This window comes from Alternaria ethzedia (assembly GCF_023757985.1).
Source record: "Alternaria ethzedia strain BMP 0044 chromosome Unknown scaffold_8, whole genome shotgun sequence".
Lineage (NCBI taxonomy): Eukaryota > Fungi > Ascomycota > Dothideomycetes > Pleosporales > Pleosporaceae > Alternaria > Alternaria ethzedia.
In genome coordinates, this window is record NW_026056201.1 from 283,554 (window position 1) to 306,142 (window position 22,589).

Consider the following 22,589-nt stretch of genomic DNA (forward strand, 5'->3'; position numbering starts at 1 on the left):
CGAGGAACGTTCCGACAACAGCAACTAGCAGTTTATGTACGATGATACACGCTCGGTAGATTCCTAGTTGCATTCTACGGCAACAGTGACAGAGGCGTAGGGAACGGCCCGAGCATGTCTGCAGTTTGCACTAGTACGCTTTGGGATTTCGGTCTCTGTGCGCACGGACGCGACATCTGGACACCCTCCAGCTAGATCGGCGGTGGCTGGGGTATCATCTCAACCACCGCCGACTCTGTCTTTCCATGCCTCACCACCGACGCGATCATCAGCCCCGCCTTCGCAGCAAGCTCGGCAAACGCCTTCTCACTGCGCACCTTTCCGCCGATGTTCAAGATGAACATGTCGACGGTGCTAGTGTATACACTTGGCTGTTCAGGGCGCAGATACTCAGCAATCAACACGCGCGAGTCGTCCGCGCAAGCCGCGCGCACGTTCTTCAGAATCTGAAGAGCTTCGTGGTCGGACCAGTCGTTCAGGACGCGACGTATGTAATACACGAGAGCACCTAGAGTGGTCCGTCAGCTTGTTTCCTGGCGCAAGTATCGTGTATCCTGAGAGGATAGAACTCGATTTCCGTACCTTTGGTGGGCTGTTCTCCAAAGATGCTGTGCCCAATCTTCTTCACCGGACCCAAAACAGCAGAATCTTTGTGCTCTTCCTCCGCCTCAGCGATGACATGCGGCTGATCCTGCAGGACACACCTGGCGGCAGGAATGGCAGGTGTCTCCTCCAAGATAGCCTTCAACGCCTGACCTTTCCCTCCGGCAACATCAACGATCAGCTCCCTCTCCGAACCGACGTTTCCCGCGGCAAATGCAGCTACCCAGCCAAAATCATACACCCCCGTAACAGGAATATCACCGTCAATGGCCATCGCCCCATTCATCCTTGTGGCCAACCCCGGGATCGCCGCCATGATTTCATACGCTGTCTTATCGGGCATGCCCAGCGCAAATCCTCCCGGCGAACGATTCGATCTAGCCGGCTCAGCGAGCCCGTTCGCCTCGAAGTAGTCTGTCCACCGCGTCGTTGGCCCCATAAAGAAGTCGAAGAGGTACGAATAGAATTGCGCGACGCGGGGGTCAGTGAATGCTTTTGACGCCGGTGTATGCGCCACACGGCCAGGTTCCGGGCTAGTCAGCATGCCAATAGCGAGAAAGAAGGCCGTGAAGCGCTCCAGAAGTTTGTACTCTATGCTCAGCTTTTCCGTAAGGTCTTTGAGAGAGATACCTTCTTCTGGAATGGCGTCGAAGATGCCGTGCTCAACGAAGACGCGCAATACGCCCATCTCCGCCATGGATGCGAAGTATTTGCCGATTGGCGTCTCGGCCAGAGAGAATTCGGCAGCCATGTTTGGATACTGGATGAATGAGAAGCAACACTGAACGGAACGCGATGGTTGGTCACCAGAATCCACGATTGTGCGAAGACGTCGAATAAAGCTACAGAGCCAAGAGATCGTGCACGATAAGCAAGAGTCCTGGTCCTGCGAATTAGGTTTGTGTGGAATGCCTGTACTGGTAACGCCTCATTCCCGTCATGCGAGTGACCGCACTCGACATTACAGTAGCCCAGCTAGGTTTCCTGGTATCGTACCAAAATGAAACACGAATCAGAAGCCCACGAGATTAACCATGGGAATTCTGCCGAGCTCTCGACTAGACATGGGCCCATGCCCCAAGCAGCCGAAAAGGCCCTTCTTCGTACCGGCAGTACCCGTTCTAGCTCGATTCACCGCAACAAGTCTCCCACGTGTTCTCGACACGTATCAGAACTCCTGCATGCAGTTGTGTGTACCTGGGAAGAATTGTAGCGGTCTAGAGGGTTGAGACGCAACCAACGTCACTTGGGAGTATCCCGTCCGACTGGTATCGCCTTCACGACAAATTTGGCACAAGCAAGAAACTGAAAACACTGGAACGTCAACCTGGCGTCCATGCTTCAATACACCTTTTAATCGAGTGTTGACATCTAGTACGCGATCATCGAACTACTGGTGACAGCACTCGTTTTCCCAAACGCGTCTCTCACAAGCTCCTGTACCCAGCTCGGCAACCCTTTCAACCATGAGATAGGCGCCGCGATACTAGGAATGAACAACTGAGCACCACGCCTGCTAATGATCTGCCTCACTATGACCTCAGCAACTTCCTCTGGCATTAACATCTTCTCGAAAATCTTTGGGTCTTGGCCACTTCTCAAGATCATCTCCTCAATCAGGGGCGTGCGGACCCAACTCGGATGCGCGATCGTAGTCTTGACACCCGAAGCTTTGTACCAGATTTTCAGCTCGCTCGTAAGACCCTCATGGAACGCCAAAGCCGCGGTCTTGGTTGCCACATAGTCCGCATTAGCCGAGTTCGTCAGGAATGAGTTGACGCTCGCGACTGTTACGATATGGCCTTTGTTCTTTGCGACCATGTCCGGCACAAACTGTTGAACTAGCCGCCAGTGGGAAAGAATGTTCGTGTCGAAGATACGACTGAGGAATTCGCTTGGCGTTTTCAAAATGGTGTGAGAACCCGTGATGCCGGCGTTGTTGACGAGAATCGAGGGACTGCCAAGGTCTTTGCGAATCTTCTCGGCTGTTTTTTCTATCGATTCAGGGCTGGAAATGTCGCACCGGAAGTATGTCGACAAGTTGTTCGATGCGGATACCTTGGGCGCATCCTGCACGTCGAGCACTGCCACGCGAATTCCGTGAGAATTGAGAGATTCTGCGATGGCTTTGCCAATTCCACTGCATCCTCCAGTGACGACTGCGATTTCAGTGGGCCAGTACCAGCCACGACCGGCATATATTTGCCAGTTGTTTGTTGCCCACGCGTTCAGAGCTGCATTGGTCTTCCTGACTATACCGATAGCAGCTAGAAACCCCAGTACGCGGAGCAAGTTGTATTCATCGACGATATGCGAAAGGGATGTTGCTTCCAAGGCGCATCTCCATGTCTTCTCTGGGGCGTATAGCAATAAGCCAAGTAGAGGGCCGGTAACGATGGGCTCGAAGGCGCATTTGGCGATGAGAGCTAGCCCTCTGAGAGGGAAGTCGACCAGTGCAGGCATTGATGGCCCAGCAGTTGTTCCGGGAGATAGAAATGGTTACCACAATACTGACATCCTCAACCATTTGGAGCTAGAGTGTTACGACCTGAGCCGGAGGCTAGTACAAAAGTACTGTGGTTAGGGCACGGTCGACTGGCTTCATGGAGCTTGCCGTTGCACGGCAAAACGCTTGCTGCAACGTTTATGTATAGCCCTATCCGAAGTCGCTCCGTTAGCTCATCCGCAGTACCCCCAGATCAGCCTATCCGAAGTCATGCCGATCCGCTGTCACCCCGAATCGACGCACCTGGAGTCCCACCCAAGCGGCTTCATGTTTAATCTAGCCATGGTGAACGACTTTGACTAATCAGTACCCTGTTGATCGTGGTCCAGTCCGTTGGTTCCCTTCAAGTTCCTAGCGAGTCTAGCGCTGGAGTCGAACTGGATGAGCACATACATCATGTGCCGGTCCTTGTACATCTAGAGGAAGACGTTGCGTCCTATATTCATCAAGACTTTCATCTGGCCAGTAACCAACCACGAAGATGGGCGTTCTAACTACTATAGAGGGCGATATCTCAAAGTTGCTGTTGTACGGCGCAGTAACGATTGTCTTCCTTATTATTCTAGCCTCAAAATTGAAAGATGGCAACAAGACGAGATCATCGATCCCGCATGCTCCTCGCCTCCCGTACAGATTACCCTTTGGTTAGCAGTATTCGCGTCACTTAAATATGACGGTAAGACTGACCACCCCATGAACTACAGGACTAGACATGGCATGGAACCTAATAACGCGCCTTCACTCCAACACCTTCGTTGAATACATCTGCGACGAAGTCCTCTCCATACCGGGCCGCACAGTCGAAATGAACTTACTAGGCAGCGACATTTTCATTACCGACCGAGCCGAGAACATCAAGGCTATCCAGGCAGATCAGTTTACGGACTTCGCCAAAGGTCAGACGCCACATGATGTGTTCAGTAGTATCTTGGGAGACTCGGTGTTTACCACGGACGGGCCTTTGTGGAAGACGAGTAGGGAGCAGTTGGAGCCGCACGTGTCGAGAGTGCGCCCGGATGATATTCCTACCGCTGAAGTCCACATGCAGGAGCTTTTGAGATTGATCGAGAGCTCACCAGAAAGGGTGGATGTGTACGACATGGTTGACAGGTTCCAACTCGACCTAGTCTCCCAAGTCTTCCTCGGCGAATCCACAAACTCCCTCTCCGCAGACGAGCAGCCCTTTCGCAAAGCCATGGAAGAACTCCTTACGTTCAATACGAATCGTCTCCTTTTCGGACGTCTCGCAAACCTCTTTCCCGACTGGCTCTTTGCACCAAGAGCATACCGCGACCTAACACACTACATCGATGATCTGATCGAAAAAACGCTAGCCCTCCCAGTCAACAACCAAACCGATGTGAAAACAGAAAAGGAGTTCAACCTAGTCGAAGATCTTGTCTCTACTCATCCAAGTGATCGTTATTTCATCCGCGGTCAGCTCATTGCCGTCCTGATGGCATCCAAAGACCCCGGTGCTATTTTGACGACTTGGACGATATACCACCTCGCCCGAGACCCAGTGTTGTGGAAGAAACTACAGAGGGAGGTGGAAGAGCAGTAAGTGCAACATCTGTTTCCACGGCAGCATGAAAGACAGGGACATACCACTAACCGACATCGTTTCCACAGCATCGGTCTGGACACCCTCCCCACGACCTCCCAACTCCGCAAACTCGACCTCCTCGCCAACACCGTCAAAGAATCGATGCGCATGTACCACCCCCTCGGTCTCAATATCCGCGAAGCCCGCACTGACGCCATCCTACCCGTCGGCGGCGGTCTAGAAGGCAAAGAACCTATTTCCGTTGCGAAAGGCCAAATCATCGTATACTCAGTTGCAGGTCTACAACGCAACCCCACTTTATACGGCCCCACGGCACACATCTGGGACCCATCGCGCTGGGAGTCCTGGTCACCTAAATATGGAACTTACTTGCCCTTTAGCATTGGCCCGAGACAGTGTCCTGGGAGAGTGTTCGGCAGGTTTCAGATTCAGTATGTGCTCGTTCGGTTGCTGCAGGAGTTCGAGGGGATAGAGTGGTGTGGTCTTGGTGGTGGGAAGAATGGATCAGAGGAGATGAAGATCAAGGTTGAGCTTAACCTTAAGTGTGCAGAACCCGTGATATGTAGATTTGTGCCGAGAGAGAAGGGCGTTGTCGGATAGTGAGGATGCATCGGAGACCAGTGGTATGTCGACACTCACCACTGGTAGCCATTCGGCTTGCACAGCGTTGCCCTCGCTGAACGACTGCACGTCAGACGAGGTGCTTATCTAGCTCCTGTATATAGAAGGCGCACTTTGCTGGACCCCAGATCTACCGCCGCTGACATCTTGTTACGCCAAAACACCTTGTGTTGTACATACCACCATGCGCAAAACAGATGATCTCTGTTGGGCGAATTGAAGTCACAGCCCGCTCTAATAACAGATGTGGAGGACAGGGCCATGTTCCAATGACCGATGACCGAGCTGACTCCGCCCCACAGCGCTGCTTACGGCTGCGCCCCATAGGATGTTACCAGTCCGCACATCGCCTTGGTATCACCAGTTGGTGCGCAAGGCGACTCCGTCTCTTATGCGCTGACGACTTTCAGATAAGACAACATGCTACCGCCTCGGCGAACTATCACCATCAATCAATTCCACCCGTGTATGGGGGCCAAAAGTTACACTTCGACAGCACCACTACTAGCACTCCAAAGTCATCTCAACGATATCCAGGCGGAGGAAAAAAGGCGAAGTTCTCTAACGCACGCCGTTGTAGTGGGCAGGTTTTGTCACCAAAGAAATGGTACGATTCAAAGCGCTCAGATTCCGCCCGTCAACGCTAGTCCCAAAACAAAAGGACGGCACACAATCCCGTCAAAGCTGGTACCCTCCCGCGCTACGATGGTGGACCCTCGCCACAACTGCATTACTCTGCTGGACCTTTATTGCTGTTCTCCAATACCATCTTCGGAGAAGCCAGACTCAAGGTGGGGTGATTTTCGCCACAACGGTGAACTCACTTCCCTCACGCCGCTCATTCTGGTACCTCTATCTGCCAACGATCATTGCTGTAACTTTCAGCATCCTCATTATCTGGATCGACCACGATGCTAAGCGTTCCGAGCCCTATCGGCACATGGCACAGCCATGTGGAGCGTCAGCGGCAAATTCCATTCTATTGCACTATCCTTTTGACTACATCCCGATTGTACCTATAATAGCAGCTAAAAAGAGGTGAGTCCCACACCACACTTCATAAAGAACGCAAAAGTGTTGACGAAGTATGTATAGGCATTGGCTTGTGTTCTGGGCCTCATTAGCAACCGTTCTTACTACATTCGGCGTTGTACCATTACAAGCAGGTATATTCTCGACACGGCCGATCACCAGTGATTTCGTGCAGAATTTCGACACATCGAATGATTTTATACACTCCTCAATGCAAGAGCAGGCTGTGACCTTGAGCTATGCGCAATCCGTATATGGCATCTTGGAGTTGAACGAAACAATGCCAGCCTTTACCACTCGCAACTATACCCTACGACCTTTCACTACTCAAGGTCTCATACCTAGTGCTCGCGACTCTTGGACAGCACGTACTATCATGTATAGTATGGGTCTTGAATGCGAAAAGGCGCAAAAAGCAGGAGTAAGAAACCAAACCTGGTTAGAAGAGGGGCTTGTGCAGGTTGGACCAGGGACTAACGTTCTACGCAACATGACATGGTCTTTTTCAAGCGAAGCCGGCTTCAATAATTCTGTTGGCTGTTACGTGTCTTCGCCACAACAAAACGGCGCCGTAGTTGGAGACATCATAAGCCGGCAGCAGTGGATTCGATTCAAGAAGTTCTCTGCGTCGTATATGGGCTATTTCTCTCCAGTTCATGCAGCATCTTCGATCGGAATAGAATCTCTCCAAGACCAGCGGTGGTGTCGATTTCGAGGAAACGGGACCTTCTTTGCGACATTCACCCAAAACAAAGAAAGGAAGCAGGATCCGCTCAGCGACATTACGGCCATATTTTGTAGGCCGGGATACTATGAGCAGGATGTTGAGGCAACTGTGGACGCGACAACTGGGAAACCTCAAAACATTAGTCTTCTCAACGCAAGGCGCAAGATTTCCGCAGAGGCTTTCAACACTACCGTCTTCGAGGAAACACTCGCCTCTGGTACTCGCTTGCTTCAGACAAGACAAGACAATTTGCCTATGAGCACCTTGCCTCGGTACCTCGAAAACTTGTACAATACAGACTTGACACCATCTACAGCTTCGCCTATGATGACAACCGTTATGTCCGTATCAAAAGATCGTTTGCCAGAGCTACTGGACTCGGAAAAGCTAGCAAGCGCATATGAGATTGTGTATCAACTTTTCTTCGCTCGTGCGATGGCTGACATCCTCAACCCCAATGTTTCTACGCCAACTGGTACGAAATCGCTAGGGTCGTTCCGGACGCAAATGGAAGCAGTAGTACTTGAACCCATCTTCACGTACATGGTTGAGGGGTTTCTTGCCGTGATCTCAATTGCAGCGATAGCTCTCATTTGTATCGGGTACGTGGGGCAGAAAAAAAGAGCACTGATTGACGACCCTGGTAAGCATGACACCTATCGTATTCATAGCCTCTTACTCATGTTCAGCTTCTTTGGCTTCTATCATGTCGATGATGGCAGACAATGTCGATCTACTTGCCAGATTTGGAGATCTGGATTGTGCGTCAACGCAATATTTCAATCAAAAGCTCCATGCGAGCGGATTCAAACTCGAAAAAGATCATGGGTCAGTACTCGGAGCATCTCACAGCGTACACAACTCACATATTCCAGCATAAGAAATGTAGCTCTCAGCTCGGAGCTGCAACAGCCCTTACTCAAAACCAACGAACCACGATTATCAAAGCCCATGAGACCTATGGAGTTCCGTTTGGTCACTGGAGTTCCTTTCATCAGCCTTTTTGTGGCTTTAGTGATAGCCCTTGCCGTTCTTTTCACTCGATCTCGGCCACACGGTAAGTGATGTCGCGCAACCCATGACATACAATGACCCTGACTTGATTAAATGCAATCGTTCTTACTGATACCATCTAGGGCTATCTCTACCGTCGAATGATCGCATCGTTCAGAACATCGTTACCCAGTATCTTCCCACAGCTATTGCTACTCTCATCGAACCGCTTTGGATTATGATCAACAGACTCTTTTGTGTTTTGCAGCCTATAGAGCAAATGCGAGGCCCGAGAGCAGCTGCGTCCCGGAGCATAACTCTCAGTTATGGTTCTCTCCCTCCCCAACTTACACTCTTCAAAGCAGCTCGAGCTGGTCATTACCTATTAGCAGCAGTCTGTGCAATGAGTCTATTAGCAAACCTATTAGCAACTGCATTCGCGGGTCTTTTTTTCAGCGCAACACTGTCACTCCCCCAGTCAGCACTATTTTCGCCACCTTTCGAGGCAAGATTTATACACATCAACGGCTCGTCAGGCCCACCAATTATGGAAAATCCGTTTTTAACCTCAGCTAGCTGGAGGCCCGAGATGTCAGGTGCTTACCAGGGATCCACGGGGGAGAGCCACTTCTTGTTGGCAGAGTCTAACTTGACACGTCATACTCCCTTACCGGCCTGGACAGATAAGAAGGCTACCTACGCTTCGTTCAAAAATAGCGAAGCAGTCAGTCTGTCCGCAGAGAGCTATTATCAAGCTCGTACCAAATATTTTGCTGCAGAACCAAGATGCAAACCTCTCATGTTCGACCAAGACTATCATATGCATCTATGGACCGATTCAATGGGCGACTGGAAACAAGTTTTCAATGTCACAGTAACATCTGCAAGCGGAAGGCAAACCACATGCTATGGTACGGATGGCAACATGTTCGCCACATACTACGGATCAAGCAGTCGTTGGCATCCTCAGTATAATGGAACTATCTGTCGTGACGGCAAAGTCGGAGCAGAAATAGCGACCACCCTCCAGGCCGACCCTGACGCCACCGAAGAAGAAAAGGCGAAATGCAGGTCTGCAGTCGCAGTTGGGTGGATTCGGGCTACGCATCAATATTGTGATGGATCACTTGGTATGAGCGATTTTGGGCGAAGACAAATCCTGACAGACCCGAACACGCATCCGGTGACTTCTTGGCCGGGTTTTGAGGATGCTGCCAGCAACAACACTTTCCTCATGTTGTGCCAACCAGAGATCCAAGTCGGCGATGCCACCGTACTTGTCGACAAAACGGGCGTTTTGACAGAGCCAGCAAGAGATCTCGCACCTGATCTGGATCAAAGCTCTCAAGCACTTGACAAATACTTCTCGAACGGCGCTGCCGAACTCATGTCGCAATCGAGCTTATTCATCTTTCGAACTCTACAGCCCTTGTGGCATAACGACACCTTTGCCAGCGAGTTCATTCACTACTTCATGAATCGAGCTGAAGGATCACTCAGGCTGACGGACCCAAATATGCCACTGCCCACATTCGCAGACGTGGAGACGCCAATGAAAGAAGCATACTCACGACTCTTTGCCATTTGGCTCGGTGTGAACAGGGAGCTTCTTTTCGTGCCGGCAAACAACACAACAACGCCGCAGGTCTCTGGCATCGTCATAACACCTGAAGAACGCCTGTTCTTTGTCACTCCCCTATTCATCATCTCGGAGTGTATCCTCAGCATCTACATTGTCGTTTCTCTCATCGTCTACATACGCCGTCCTGGTCGCTACCTCGCGCGCATGCCTACCAGTATCGCTGCAATTATCGCCCTCTTTGCTTCAAGCGCTGCTGTTAAGGATCTACGCGGTACAGCTCACATGACGAACAAAGAGCGCGAGAAATATCTCAAAGAGTTGGGCTGTAGGTACGGCTACGGCAGCTATGTAGGCGGTGACGATAGTGTTGTACATGTAGGTATTGAGAAGATGCCCTTTGTGCAGTACCTGAAGGAAGTCAGCTTTGTGGGAAGTATGGCTGGGAAAGGTGTGAAGAGAAGGGGGGATTCTGCCGCGTCGTCGACGGCAAATTCGAGTTATGTGAATGTTCCATTGAATGACTTGAATAGAGATGGGAGCTGCAGGAGTGTTTCTCCTCTCTCCGACAGCAGAGTATAACTCTAAGGCTACAGCTAGAAGTCCAAAGAGCCGCTAGTTTCGCTTGAGTTAGAATCTGCTTGTTGTGTACTCTGATCAGGCACAGCTTCTCAGAGCTAGCTGCTAAGCGTTTGTTAATAGAGACCATTGCCCTCGTGAAGTACTTGACAGTCGCCAATGGTCCATTGGGTAGCTGTAGTGTGAATGGCCGCCAATATACGGTGAGCTCTTTTGTGATGAGTATATGAGACCCAGACTCGCTCTATCTTGTACATACGACCATAGGATCATGAAAATTAGGCTTCCCGTCCGCTCAGCCATATACAAGCATGATACCGGCGGATTAGTAGTTAGGTGGGTGATCACTAGCGAATCCCCGCTGTTGTATGTTTTTGGGCTTCTTTTTGCCTTTTTTTGGTGGTGGGGACGGTGGGCGGTGTGGGTCAGCGCCTCGGCTATCCGCACCTATCTGTTTAGTACGTCGCGAGTGTGGATTTAAAGCAGATGATCTTTTTTGGGAGCGCGGATGGATGATGTGCAGTGTTTGATATAACACGAGTAAACTGCGATAGGTAGAGTGACATAGCAGAGGCGCGGGTGGTTGGAGCGTAGAGAGCCTGAGAAGACCACGGGCGTTTGGATACCGAGGACGATCATGTAGAACATTGATGTGGAAACCAGAAAAAGATATGTATACGTATCCTCAATCTCGACCATGTCCAGTGATGTGATTTGGTATCTTTCTATGCCCCTAGCCAGACGACGCCGCGTGAGAGAAGATTACGTCGCTACAGGCCGCGAGCACCATGCTTTCTAGCCATGTAAGCATCGAAATTCGATAAACGCCGTTGATACGCCAGAAGTAATAACACCACCTATGCCATCGTATCGTAACCCAATGTACACCATATCCTACCTCACACGCCCATCGTCCTTAGTCATCACCACTCCTCTTCTTCGCAGCCTGCATCTTGCCGAGGATAGTCTTGCTCTTCGCCTTGCCTTCGACTTGCTCAGCTCTACTCAGACCGGCGTAGAACGTTCGCACCTTCTCGTGTGCAATAACCTTCCTGGGATCGAATCGCAGGATCTGCAGACCGGCCATGCTTGTTGCACGGGAGAGCGCAACATACGCTTGGCCCTTCTCGAAGACACGGCCGAGATCGACGCGTACGCGCTCCAGTGTCTGACCTTGTGCTTTGTGGATGGAGAGCGCCCAGGCGAGGATGAGTGGGATTTGGGAACGTGAAGCTTGCACCTCGCCGTTTGGTAGCTCGATCTTCCAGTCTTCGCGTTTGCATAGCAGATCGCGTGTTGTGCCGTCTGCAATGGCGAAACGAACGACCGGGTATACCTGGTTGCTGTTTACACCGAGCGAACTCTTCATCATCTCAGTCTTGATGGCGGCCTCTGAGGGTCCACCTTCAAGGAAGGCCTCTTCATCCTCCTTATAGACGTTGAACATCTGCTCGGTCATGAATCCCGTAATCTTGCCCAGCGAACCGTTCACTAGTGTGTCGTCCATATTCTTGACCAACATGACCTGAGCACCCTTCTTGAGATGTATTTGCGCCGGTACCATGCAGCTCTGTAGTAGCCTGTCGCGCTGCTCCTTGTTTGTGATCGTACCTCCGTCGCGAGCTTCAAACAAGAAGACATTGCCGTGAAGTTGTTGCATACGCGTAGTGTTTGCCCGGTCGACCTCCTGGCGCGTGGGGAAAAGTTCTGTGGCTTCCACACTCTCGTCTCCCTTTGGTAGTGGTCGTTCCAATTGCTTAAATTTCTGGATTGAGTCTTGAGTCAGGCGGCCTTCTCGCATCTCGTTGAGCATGTTCGCAAAGACTGGGTCTTTTTGACGGAAGACGTGATGCAGACCAATGGTGTGCTCGATGCTTGTCGTCCAGGTGCCTGCATCGAAAGCGAATTTGGCTTGCCGTCCAGACTCTGGTACTGGGGGTAATTGGAAGAAGTCGCCGGTGATGACAAGCTGGATACCGCCAAACGGCCTGCCGTTGTTGCGAATCGTACGCGCAATGGACTCCAGTTTGTCGAATAGGTCGCCGTCCACCATCGACACCTCATCCATGATCAACACTTTCGTGCGCATCCACCGCTGCTTTGCTTTCTGGTTCCGCCTAATCTTCTTGACCAAGTCCTCTACAGGCTCCTTGCCCAGTCCGATACCTGCGAAGCTGTGTAGGGTAACACCGCCGATGTTGCATGCTGCTAGGCCTGTTGACGCTGTCACTGCCACGCGATCTGGCTCGCGAGCGTATTTCCGTCGTAGCGCAGCGATGATTTCACGAAGTAAGACTGATTTACCGGTACCTGTCGTTGTCAGCATGGGCGTTTACAAACAATCCACTGCACATACCAGCAGAACCAGTGAAGAATACACTCTTCTTGTACTCCGTCACCAGGTTCAGCACATTCTGTTGCTCTTCACTGAGGAAGATCTTGTGGATGGTGTTCTTCTTCTTTTTCTTAATGGCCTCCTTCATGTCCTCGTCGGTGCCAAGGTTCGCCTTCGCTTGAGCTTTGTTGGTTTCTCTAAAAGTCTTCTGCTGCTGCTTCAGCGCGCTCTGGGTCGTGTTCCAAGGGAATTGTGATTTCGACTCCTTCACTGGTGTTGACACAGCCTTGTCGGCCTCCTTGACCACTCTTTTCCTGGGTGGCGCAATCTCCTCTTCCTCCTCCTCTTCCTGGATCGATTGCTGCTTCTGGGCCTGTGTCCACGGTAGAGTACGACGCTTTGTCTTCGGTGGCTCTGGCTTCTGCGGTGTCTTGTAGTGCGATAGAGGCGAGGAAGACCACGGTATTGGCTGGCTACTAGGCTGCTCTGGCTTGATATCCGCAGTATGTGCTCTTGAGTTGTATCCCGAATCGGCTGAGCCTCCCGAACCAACGCGAGGTAAGGTAGGATATGTGACAGTGCCCTTTGTCGCCGGGTCTTCAACATCGAGATCTATGTCGCTATCGAAGTCGTCCTCATCAAACAAAGCCTGGGCGAGGACGCCGGGGTTGTTGCGCGAAGATGTGTGGAATGCAGCCGGCAGATCGTTCTCCTTCTCGTCAATCTCAGCAATGTTGAGTGAGGGGTAGTCAAAGTCATCCTCTTGCGAGTTCAACGACTTGACCAGCCCATTCGACGTCCGCTTGGTCCCTTGTGTAGTTGCCCCAATGGCGGCTTTCGTCTCGTTTCCTACAGGACGCGTCGACGATGTCTTTGGCCCAGTGCGATTGAAGGCGTTCCCGAGCGAAGCCTGCTTGTAGGCGTTGTTTGGGGGTGATGTAGACGCGATGGCATTGTGGTTCTGCACCGCTGACTTGAACATGGTAGTCGTAGTGTGCGGGCGAGTGGAGAGGTAGCCGAAGTAGTGGCGGGGTGTGGTTGTGGGCGAAGCGGTCGGCGGCTGCAGGTGTGATGTCGAGAAACGCGTACGCGGAAGGTGCGTGAGGGACCGTGTTGGAGGCGAATACGTCCGAGCGGGATGTGGGATGCAAAAGAGCGGCGACCGTTTCGGATTGTACGGTTTAAGCGACGCACCTCTCTTCCCGAGGGTGGCAAGCATACAGCAAACAAAGAGAGCGCCGACAAAAGAAAGGATTACCGAGATGATGTCGAGTGTGTGCATGCCATCCGGCGCGGTGGGGTGTGAATGTTAGCATCGATTAGCGGACGGGCCCACAAAACGCGACACGACATCTCAATGCGGATGCGCTAGAACAATACGTCACGTGCCGTCATCACAACGGTGTTTCTGCGGTGTATCTGAAAGCTTGATGGAACATGCAGGATCCCAGGCACCTTGACGCAGGTACGGGATTTGACTGCCTCTAGGCGGCTCTATGACGTACTGGTGCAGACCTCACTTTGGCGAGAATATGTCTTGTGTGCTTGTGGCTTCAGTGCCTCGTAAATTCTATTACGTCTCCGTCACCATCAGTACTACCATCTAGTCCACAGTATAGTATACTATCCAAAGTCATACCGCGACGACCAGCGCGCGCCACAAGAAATCCGCTTCTGGTATCATAAGAACTCGCTTTGGTATCAAGAAGAGAATTCGCTGGTATCAAGGAGAAGATTCAACGTCATAATAGATAGTGAAGGGGTAATCAGAGCCGAGGCCTGAAGCAACAGAAAACTAACACGAGATAGGAGATTCATTTTGAACCAAACGACCGTGACCCAGATTCCACAAGAAATGTACCAGCCATGCCATAAGACAACAACGCTTGCACCATTTTGGACAACGGAATTAATAACGACTCCCTAAGAACATAAAACCGAGTAGCTGATGAAATATGACCAGAAATCGGAGCTATCCAAAACAGCGCCCCCGTAAGCAAACAGGCGTGTTGGGACAACAGAGGGCACAGCGCTGAAGAGACAAATCTAACAAACGAGGTGCTTAGCCCTGGTATCCTCCAAAGCCATTCTGGTTGAAGGCTGCCTGAGGAGACTGGCCCCATTGAGGTTGTTGGGGAGCGCCACGGCCGTAGCCGCCAGCGCTGCCTGGCTGCTGCATCTGTTGCTGGTAAGGCATGCCAGGGTTGCCAAAGGCTTGCTGCTGCTGCGCGAAGGGTTGTCCGCCGGGGCTGGGTCCTGCCCGCGCATTAGATTGCTTGTTTCGATACTGCAGCTTCCTCCGGTGCCGCTCACCTGAGGGTGACATGGGACCACCTTGTGGCCCACCACCATACTGAGGAAAGTACGCGCTTGGCGTCTGAGGATAAGCTGAGTTGGGCCCGCCCGCAGGCGAGTATCCCTCAAACTGGCCAGTCGGAGGACGGTCTTTGCCCCACTAGATTAAAAATGTGAGCTAAGAAATAACAAAAGAGAACGAATCAACCTACGCTGCACTTCAGAGGACGGCCATTGACGTTGTAGCCGTTGAGCTGGCAGATGGCCATGGCAGCATTCTCATGAGTGTCCATTTTAATGAAGGCAAATCCGCGGTCAGACTGGAAGCGGGTTTCGGTGACATAACCAAAGTTCTGGAAAAGCGGCACAAGGTCAGATTGAGAAGTGTAAGGAGTGAGGTTCCCGACGTAGCACGTGGTCTGCCACTGAGGAGTCTGAGCAACGACCATGTCGTAGCTCTGCACGCCATGGGTGGGGAAATGGTGGTGTCCGAAGGGAGTGGTCGGCGTCATACCCATGGAAGCCATGGCCTGCTGCTGGGAAATGGAAGGCTGTCCTTTCTGGTTGGCCCAGTTGCAGCGGATAGCGCGAGAGCCAAGCCACTCTCCGTCCATAGAGCTGAGAGCGCGATCAGCATCGGCGCGATCCCTAAACGCGACGAATCCGTAACCTCGCGACCTGCCCGTCTTCATGTCCCACATAACGCGAGCCTCGGAAACGGGACCAAAGGTAGAGAAAGCTTGGAGGAGAACCTCGTCATTGACTTCGTTGGAAAGGTCACCGACGAAGATGTGGAAATGGTTAGATGTGTCTTCCTTGGCTGTATTGTTAGATTGGTAGGCCCAGTTAACACGGATTTCCTGTATCTGTCAGAACCGCCAGCACGTAATTGTCGAGCGCGCTTACGTTGTTGTGGATGCGGCGGCCGTTGAGGGTGGCCATACCACGCTCGGCGGCGCCAGGGTCATCATACTCGACGAAACCGTAGTTGAAGCCCTTGGAGTTGAACTGTTAGCGGTCAGCGGCACATGAATGTTGCAACACTTGCAAGATAAGCCCGGCCAGCTGTCAAGAGTTATGCAGCAGGTGCGGAGTGTTATCTTACAGAAGGAGAACTTGCAGTCTTGTCTGGGATAATCTTGACGCTCTGGACATGGCCAGTCGTCTCGAAGATCTGACGCAACACGTCCTCGGTGACCCGCGGGTCCAGTCCACCAACATATAGCGCCCGCTTGTTGGGCTCGGGGGCGGCGCGACGGGGGACGTAGCCAGGCTGGCCGCTGGTCGGGCTCATGGGGTTGCCCGACATGGGCGAGCTGATGGCGGTCGGGATGGGGTTGTTGTTCTGGGGGATAATGACGGGTGCAAGCGGCGGCGGCGGCATGTGCTGCTGCGGCTGGCCCTGATTCTCGTAGCCGGGAGCGCCAGCGGAAGGGGGAGGAGGCAGCTGTGCCCCGGGGTTCTGCTGGTCGGCCATGGCTGCTGTCGCGGGGATGCGCACAAGAAACGAGTCGCAAGAGGCGCAATTGGCGGCGGCGGGTATCGAAGACGTCGGTGGTGATGCGACGGTCAGGGCGACGAGGCCACGGGGAGGTCGAGGCTGGCGGGCGGGGTGGTGGCAGCTGGGTAGGCGGCAAGGAAAGTCAGTATGGAAAGCGCGACTAAGGCTACCAATAGAGAGCGGACAGCACTAGGAAAGGCAAGGGAAAACAAGAGGAAGAGAGATAGGAGAGACGAGCGCTGCGCCGAGCTGTGACGGCAAAGCTATAATCTCCACTGTGGGGTGAAGAAGGAGAGGTGTGAGAGGTGAGCGGGCGAGTTCGAAGAATTAGCGCCGCAGGCCACAAGGCACCCGAAGGAGCGGGAGCTATGAACGTAGTACCGTACTGCCGCTAGCCCAGCCTGCTAGCGGACCCTCTTGAGGTCCCGCGCCGAACCCATCACTGACACACGGCCGTACCTTTGCCTAGCACCTGCATGCCCATCATGGCCACCGCCGTAAACTCCACCCAGCACCTGGACATGCTCCAGAGCATGCTCAATGCTGTGGTATGTCCGGTCACGTGTCTGCTTCTGCGATCGCGCTAACATCCATAGTTCCTCCATTCTGGGCGCTTTCTCAAAGAGGAGCAGGCGGGCGGCGGCACCGGGCGCATGAGGCAGCAGCTGCAAAAGGTCGTGCCTTCTGCTACCGAGCGCTTTCACGATGCGCTCGACGAGCTCGAGAACGAGGTCCGTCTGGCGCAGACCGTCCTGCGCCGCGACATGGCGCTGCTGAAGCAGGACCGAAAGAAGAAGGAGGCCGCAGCGAAGCAGCACGAAGTCGAGAAGGCGCGACTGGCAGCGGAGGCGAAGAACGTCCCGGCGCCAGTTGAGGAAGAGCCGGTGAAGGTCGAAAAGGTTGCGACACCAGCAGCGCCCGAGCCAGCCGTGTCGCAACCAGAACAGGCGCCCGAGGCAGCGAGCGCAAAGGAGCCCGAGGCAGAAGAAGCCTCCAAGAAAGAAGACGACGCCGCGAAAGACGCGAAAGCACCACCACCGCCGCCCATCGAGACCGACGTCGAGCCTCCGAAAGACCCCCTCTTCGACGGCACGCCCACCACCGGCAACGCGCAAGAGTCCGAGTTCGACTTCGATGCCATGTTTGGCGACGCGATGGACACATCGGGCGACAACCCGCACCACGACATGATGGATACCTCAGGCGACATGGACTTTAACCTCGATGACGGCAACGACGGACCCTCGCTACTACGCGGTCTCGAGGACTTCGCCAAGGACAGCGATGACGACGCGAACCAAGCCTCGGCCATGGACATTGACTTCACCATGGCAGACCTGCCAGGCTTAGATATGAATACCGACGCGACTGCGAATACGAGCGATAATGCGACGGCCGCGAAGCCAGCGGAACCAGAGCCCGAGCCTGCAAAGGCCGAGGAGCCCAAACCCGCCGAACAGCCGCCGGTCGAGGAGAAGAAGGAAGAGCCGATCACTACTACCAACGACGAGATGATGGATACCATGACTACGGATAACCTCGAAGATCTCTTCAACATGGAAGAATACGAGAACCCCGAGCAGTCGCAGTTCGACGACGCCTTCTTCAATTTCGAGTAGTAATCGGTCTTGCATATACGGCGTTAGTTTACGCGCTGGATAGCGCTTGCACGGCATTGCAGGACATGGGCAGGCTCACGGCATTAAGATTACGGCGTATTGGAAGCATTTTGATACCCCAGCATATACCAGGAGGTAATTGTAAGACATTGAATTGAAGTTTATATACCACGACCATTATGATAACACGCCCGATCATTCTCATCTAACTACTAGCTTGTAATGGGATGCCTTTCCTGTTCCCCTATTCCCGGTGTAAGAGTGCTCTGGTTCGACCACGTCTCCATCGCTCTCGATAACTTTATAACTGTTCTCTACACTCGGGCCTGGGTCGCCAAGGGTCTTTGTCAAATGGAGAAGCTTGTCGTTATAATATATGAGGTTATCCACGTGCCGCCGGAGCTCTGGCGTTGGTTCCATACCCGTATCGTACACATCCACTTCCGAGTCTGATCCCGAGTCCGTGAGGTCTTCGTCTGCCTTACGTTTTCCAATCAAAATCTCAGACATCAAGCTCAAAGTCGTCCTGGTATTTCGAAATTGCTTCATGATGATGTCGCCCTGCTCAGAAAGTATGCGCTGGTTTGGTAACGTGTCCTTCATGTTTGGAGTAGGCTTCCGGAGCCTGTGAGCAAGCGAATCTTCACCGTTCTCGAACACACCATTTCGATTGGCCCAGTCGGTGAAGACCTTTAGTTGCTGTAAAACAGATCCAGGTGACGCATTCTTCTCTATATACACCTTCTTCGCGTCATCAAGTGGCGCACTCTCTAACATTGTGATATTCTCATCCGACCTTGTTTTGTTATGTGACATCATCCAAGTCGAGAACAAGTCATCTGAGACGGCTTTGAATTCCTCGTAGACCTTAAAGTAGTCCCGAACGCAACTTTGAGCAAGCGTTTTGATTGAATCGTTTTCATCGGAGGTCTCGTCTTCATCGCTGTCCGAAAGCTTGTCAAGGTCCTCTTCATCTAAGTCTGGGTCTCCAAGTTCCATCGCTGCCATTGACTTCCAAAGACTCCAAAGAGACCGATTCCTCTCGGCAAGGACCTCCAGACTCGCTTCGAACTCTTTCATCAAGTTCTGATATTTCGAATTCGCCGTTTCCATATCGGAGTCATCTGAATCTGGAGCGTAGTCTCCTGATATGAACTTTTCCATGAACATTACAGTATCTTCGATCTCGTAGAGTTTCCTGTTAAACTGGGAGTGTAATCTCGAGTCATTCTGAACCTGGCAGTCGAGAGAGGCATTGTCATCTCTGATTAACTTGGTCTGTTCCGCCCATTTGGTCAAATCGTCATACTTTTCCATGATGGCTTCGCGTGGGATATTCTCCTTGTTGTCTTTCTCAGCCTTTTTGATAGTATGAAGTAGTTCAGCGTAGGCGATAATGCAAAGCCGATAAATCGTCTTGATAGTGCGGCTCGTAGGATGCGGTTTGACCAATTGTTCCAGATTATCGATGAGTCCTTCTATTTTCTCAATACTCTGGCTTACGAACGATCTTCGCTTCTCTCGAATAACCAAGTCGAGACCCCATATATGAACCCTCAGATCATCAAGAGTCTGGATAATTGTACCCTGCTTTTGCGCATCGACGAGGCAAAAGTCGTACTTCAGAGGCTCTTTTCTCTCCCCATGCAGTCCTGTGTGTTTTGCCCATCTTCGAAGAACGTCGCGTTGTGCCTTCATATCTCCAGTTGGCAGTGTTTCTCCCTCAATCACTTCATCCAAGTTCTTGAGATCGACTAAAATATCTTTGTAGTCAATCAAGCAATCTTTGGTAAAGTGTCTGGCCTTTTTCAACAACGAGGCTTGCTCTTTAGAAGCTGGTTCCATGTAGGACTTAGAAGAGGTGGAATCGTCGGCATCGTTCTGACCCGCGTTCTGTTCGTCTACCATGTCGTACAGATCGATGAGATTGATTTGCCGTGATATTGTGGCAGTGAATCGATGATTTAGGAGTCGCTGGAGTTTTTTTATGTGTGTATGCGTATGCGTATGTCAGAAAGTGTGCTTCTCTATGTCTCCTTAAATATTATGTGCTGACTCTTCAGAATGTATGACTAGTCTGTCGACTCATCAGTCATGAATCACAAGCATGACTCGAATAGTATAGCACTACAGAATTATCTGGCATCGACCTACCAACCTTGTCGTGTATACGTTTCGAATTGCGAAGTTGTCACATCTAACCCTAAGATGAGTAACAAGGCTTGATCTCTCTCTCAGACTCATTAATGGGTTTTCAAATTGCCTGCAGCAGTAGTCCGTCGAATAAAAAATCCACCTTATAGATACACCATTATGTTCATCGCTAGTAATCCCCTCCTCGATCTATACTCTTCTTCGATGAGTATTCTTTCAAAAAGCCCCTTATCTCGAAATATGAGAAATATACTCCATGCAGTTCTCCCGAGACCTCCTCCGTTAAGATACTCGCATTTGTATCACACTTGCGGGCTTCAGGAGGCACTTGGTCCGGCGGACCATTTCTGCGCGTCATCTAGATCCCAAGAAGACTCTGGTTGTAGACAAGCTTTCGGCTCTCTTGTGTGAGCCTTATTTTCTGTGAATTTGGGTAGCTTAAAGAACCGTATTTTGTCGTAGGGACACGGGCCGATCCTGAGTCCGGTCCCAAGTCCAGTTCTGAGGCTAGCAGTTCTCCTGGGGCGGCCTTTTCTTCCGCGATTTCGGCCATCGTTTTGAGCGCAGCTTCGATGTTATGCAGTGGCTTTAAGACATGATTTAAGACCTGGTTTCTCAATTTGGGACTTGTGTAAGTGTTGTAGTTGAGAGAGACTTTCTCTTCCGAACATACTCCGGTTATCTCCGCCCATGTGATTAGATCCTTACACAGGCGTCCAGTAGCTTCGAGTGCCGGTTCGCTATTTATCGGCTTATCCAAGTCGTCGATGTTGCTCCACACCTTCCCGTAGGCAGCTAGGCAGCGCTTATACATCGTCATGGGAGTGAGGTTCGCATCGATCCAATCTTCAAGCTTCTTGTTGACCGCATCCAGCTGACCGAACATCTCGCTCAAAGTCGGCTCGGGCCTGTTCTTCGGAATCACTGTCTTTGTCGTTGGAGATGTTAACTTAATGCCCTCTCCAGCTTCGTATCGGTACTCACTGGTATTCTCATCTTTGTCATATGTATTGATTTGGTGTAATTGCTGAATGCATGCCGTAGTAGAAGGATCTCGGAAGGAATGGTGAGAGCGGAAAGTCTATGCTGCTATTCATGTTCTCAAATACCTACAATGACTGTGCAGTAAGTATGTATGACCAGTCTCTACTCAATCGTCATGAATCAGAAGTGTGACTCTAAGAGCACCATAGACTCATTCAGGAATGATCCAGAGATCTTGTCATATCTGACCCTATGACGAACAACACGACTTGATCTCACCGTCATACCCGTCGGCATAATACGATGTACTGCCAACAGTCATTTACCACATGAAGGCTCTATTGCTGTACATTTCCACCACTTCCGCTACTAACTATCCTCACGTCAATGGCTCACTCCTCCTTTATCGTCGAGTAATTGTTGCAGTATCATCCTCAGCCTCAGCCCCAGCCCCAGCCGTAGCCTCAGATCTGTTCGATCCAAAAGAGCTTTACCGGAGATTCTTCGTATCTCTCAACAGAGATTCGTTGCATTCGACGAGTACCGCTAGTTGCTCTTTCAGCTTTCTTGCGCGTTCTGTACGGCTAACCTCCAAGACCGACTCCTTGTTTGAGTCTGCTATCGCAATATCTTCCCCCGAAACTCGCTTCTCTTGTAACAGCTCGTACATTGCTGCCAAGGTTGATTCGATGTTTATGAGTGTGTTGACGATTTGATCTCGGCTCTCGCCTTGGTCGACATCCAGGAGTTTGATCTCCAAAGAGCTCTTATCCTCAAGAAGAACTCCGGCTTCCCGGCCCCATCTGATGAATTCGTTACGCTCCAATTCAATAGATCCGGGTAATAGCTTGTTCCTCAGATGACGCAATTTTTCGTCGTTGAAATGCTTCATAACTATCGCATAGTCGGTTGCACAGATTCGGAAGAGCGTCCTGAGACCAGGGCTCGCATCGTCTTTCCTGGCGTCTGATACATCTTCTGAGTCGACTAACAACTCCAGGTCAACAATGATGCACCTCATTTCATTGACCCAACCGCTCAGGGTCGTCCTACAATATGACTCTTGAGGTATGAGTTTATAATGACTCTCTGCCCAAGACTGCTTTTTCTCGCCCACAGTGCGCTCTATGTGACCGATCGTACGTTCTATAGCTTCGAGAGATTTGATAATCGACGATTTTGTAACGGGAGGAAGGTTTTGGAAGTCGTGCTTTGGCGTGTCCTCCCCGTACTCATACAGCCCTGTATCCTTTCCCCATCTTTTCAAAGAATTGAACTCCTCTCGGAGACGAGAGCGTGCCAGGTGCCGATACCGGGGCGCCCCTCCGTCTTATTGTATTCTTTCCATATCTCAGCACAATTTTCCACGTGCTGTTTTGTAAGGTCCCGGGCCCTTTTGATGTCGTCAACCTTCTCGTAGTTTGTGGAAGCGGAGGACACTTGGGAGTCAAGTTGACTTTTCTGCCGCTCATTCGTCATAATGTAACAAGTATC

The 22,589-nt window shown here is 51.6% G+C and overlaps 8 protein-coding genes across 8 annotated transcripts; 3 read left to right on the plus strand and 5 right to left on the minus strand.

Moving 5' to 3' along the window:
- Positions 1-191: 191 nt before the first annotated feature.
- J4E87_004310 (uncharacterized protein) lies at positions 192-1,565 on the minus strand (the record flags this gene model as incomplete). The annotated part of the gene is made up of 4 exons (XM_049375932.1): positions 192-508; positions 583-1,363; positions 1,411-1,445; positions 1,559-1,565. 4 exons carry the CDS (start codon positions 1,563-1,565, stop codon positions 192-194), a joined length of 1,140 nt encoding a protein of 379 aa, XP_049234141.1.
- Positions 1,566-1,974: 409 nt separating this feature from the next.
- On the minus strand, positions 1,975-3,066 carry J4E87_004311 (putative secondary metabolism biosynthetic enzyme; the record flags this gene model as incomplete). The annotated part of the gene is made up of 1 exon (XM_049375933.1): positions 1,975-3,066. The coding sequence occupies one exon, from the start codon at positions 3,064-3,066 to the stop codon at positions 1,975-1,977; it is 1,092 nt and encodes a 363-aa protein (XP_049234142.1).
- A 524-nt stretch (positions 3,067-3,590) lies between these two features.
- On the plus strand, positions 3,591-5,276 carry J4E87_004312 (uncharacterized protein; the record flags this gene model as incomplete). The annotated part of the gene is made up of 3 exons (XM_049375934.1): positions 3,591-3,753; positions 3,814-4,669; positions 4,742-5,276. 3 exons carry the CDS (start codon positions 3,591-3,593, stop codon positions 5,274-5,276), a joined length of 1,554 nt encoding a protein of 517 aa, XP_049234143.1.
- Positions 5,277-8,848: 3,572 nt separating this feature from the next.
- J4E87_004313 (uncharacterized protein) lies at positions 8,849-10,536 on the plus strand (the record flags this gene model as incomplete). The annotated part of the gene is made up of 2 exons (XM_049375935.1): positions 8,849-10,079; positions 10,490-10,536. 2 exons carry the CDS (start codon positions 8,849-8,851, stop codon positions 10,534-10,536), a joined length of 1,278 nt encoding a protein of 425 aa, XP_049234144.1.
- Positions 10,537-14,604: 4,068 nt separating this feature from the next.
- Positions 14,605-16,314, minus strand: J4E87_004314 (uncharacterized protein; the record flags this gene model as incomplete). The annotated part of the gene is made up of 5 exons (XM_049375936.1): positions 14,605-14,798; positions 14,856-14,997; positions 15,050-15,697; positions 15,744-15,845; positions 15,943-16,314. The coding sequence occupies 5 exons, from the start codon at positions 16,312-16,314 to the stop codon at positions 14,605-14,607; spliced, it is 1,458 nt and encodes a 485-aa protein (XP_049234145.1).
- Positions 16,315-16,823: 509 nt separating this feature from the next.
- On the plus strand, positions 16,824-17,957 carry J4E87_004315 (uncharacterized protein; the record flags this gene model as incomplete). The annotated part of the gene is made up of 2 exons (XM_049375937.1): positions 16,824-16,886; positions 16,935-17,957. 2 exons carry the CDS (start codon positions 16,824-16,826, stop codon positions 17,955-17,957), a joined length of 1,086 nt encoding a protein of 361 aa, XP_049234146.1.
- A 201-nt stretch (positions 17,958-18,158) lies between these two features.
- Positions 18,159-20,066, minus strand: J4E87_004316 (uncharacterized protein; the record flags this gene model as incomplete). The annotated part of the gene is made up of 2 exons (XM_049375938.1): positions 18,159-19,931; positions 20,061-20,066. The coding sequence occupies 2 exons, from the start codon at positions 20,064-20,066 to the stop codon at positions 18,159-18,161; spliced, it is 1,779 nt and encodes a 592-aa protein (XP_049234147.1).
- A 403-nt stretch (positions 20,067-20,469) lies between these two features.
- Positions 20,470-21,987, minus strand: J4E87_004317 (uncharacterized protein; the record flags this gene model as incomplete). The annotated part of the gene is made up of 2 exons (XM_049375939.1): positions 20,470-21,094; positions 21,590-21,987. The coding sequence occupies 2 exons, from the start codon at positions 21,985-21,987 to the stop codon at positions 20,470-20,472; spliced, it is 1,023 nt and encodes a 340-aa protein (XP_049234148.1).
- Positions 21,988-22,589: the final 602 nt, after the last annotated feature.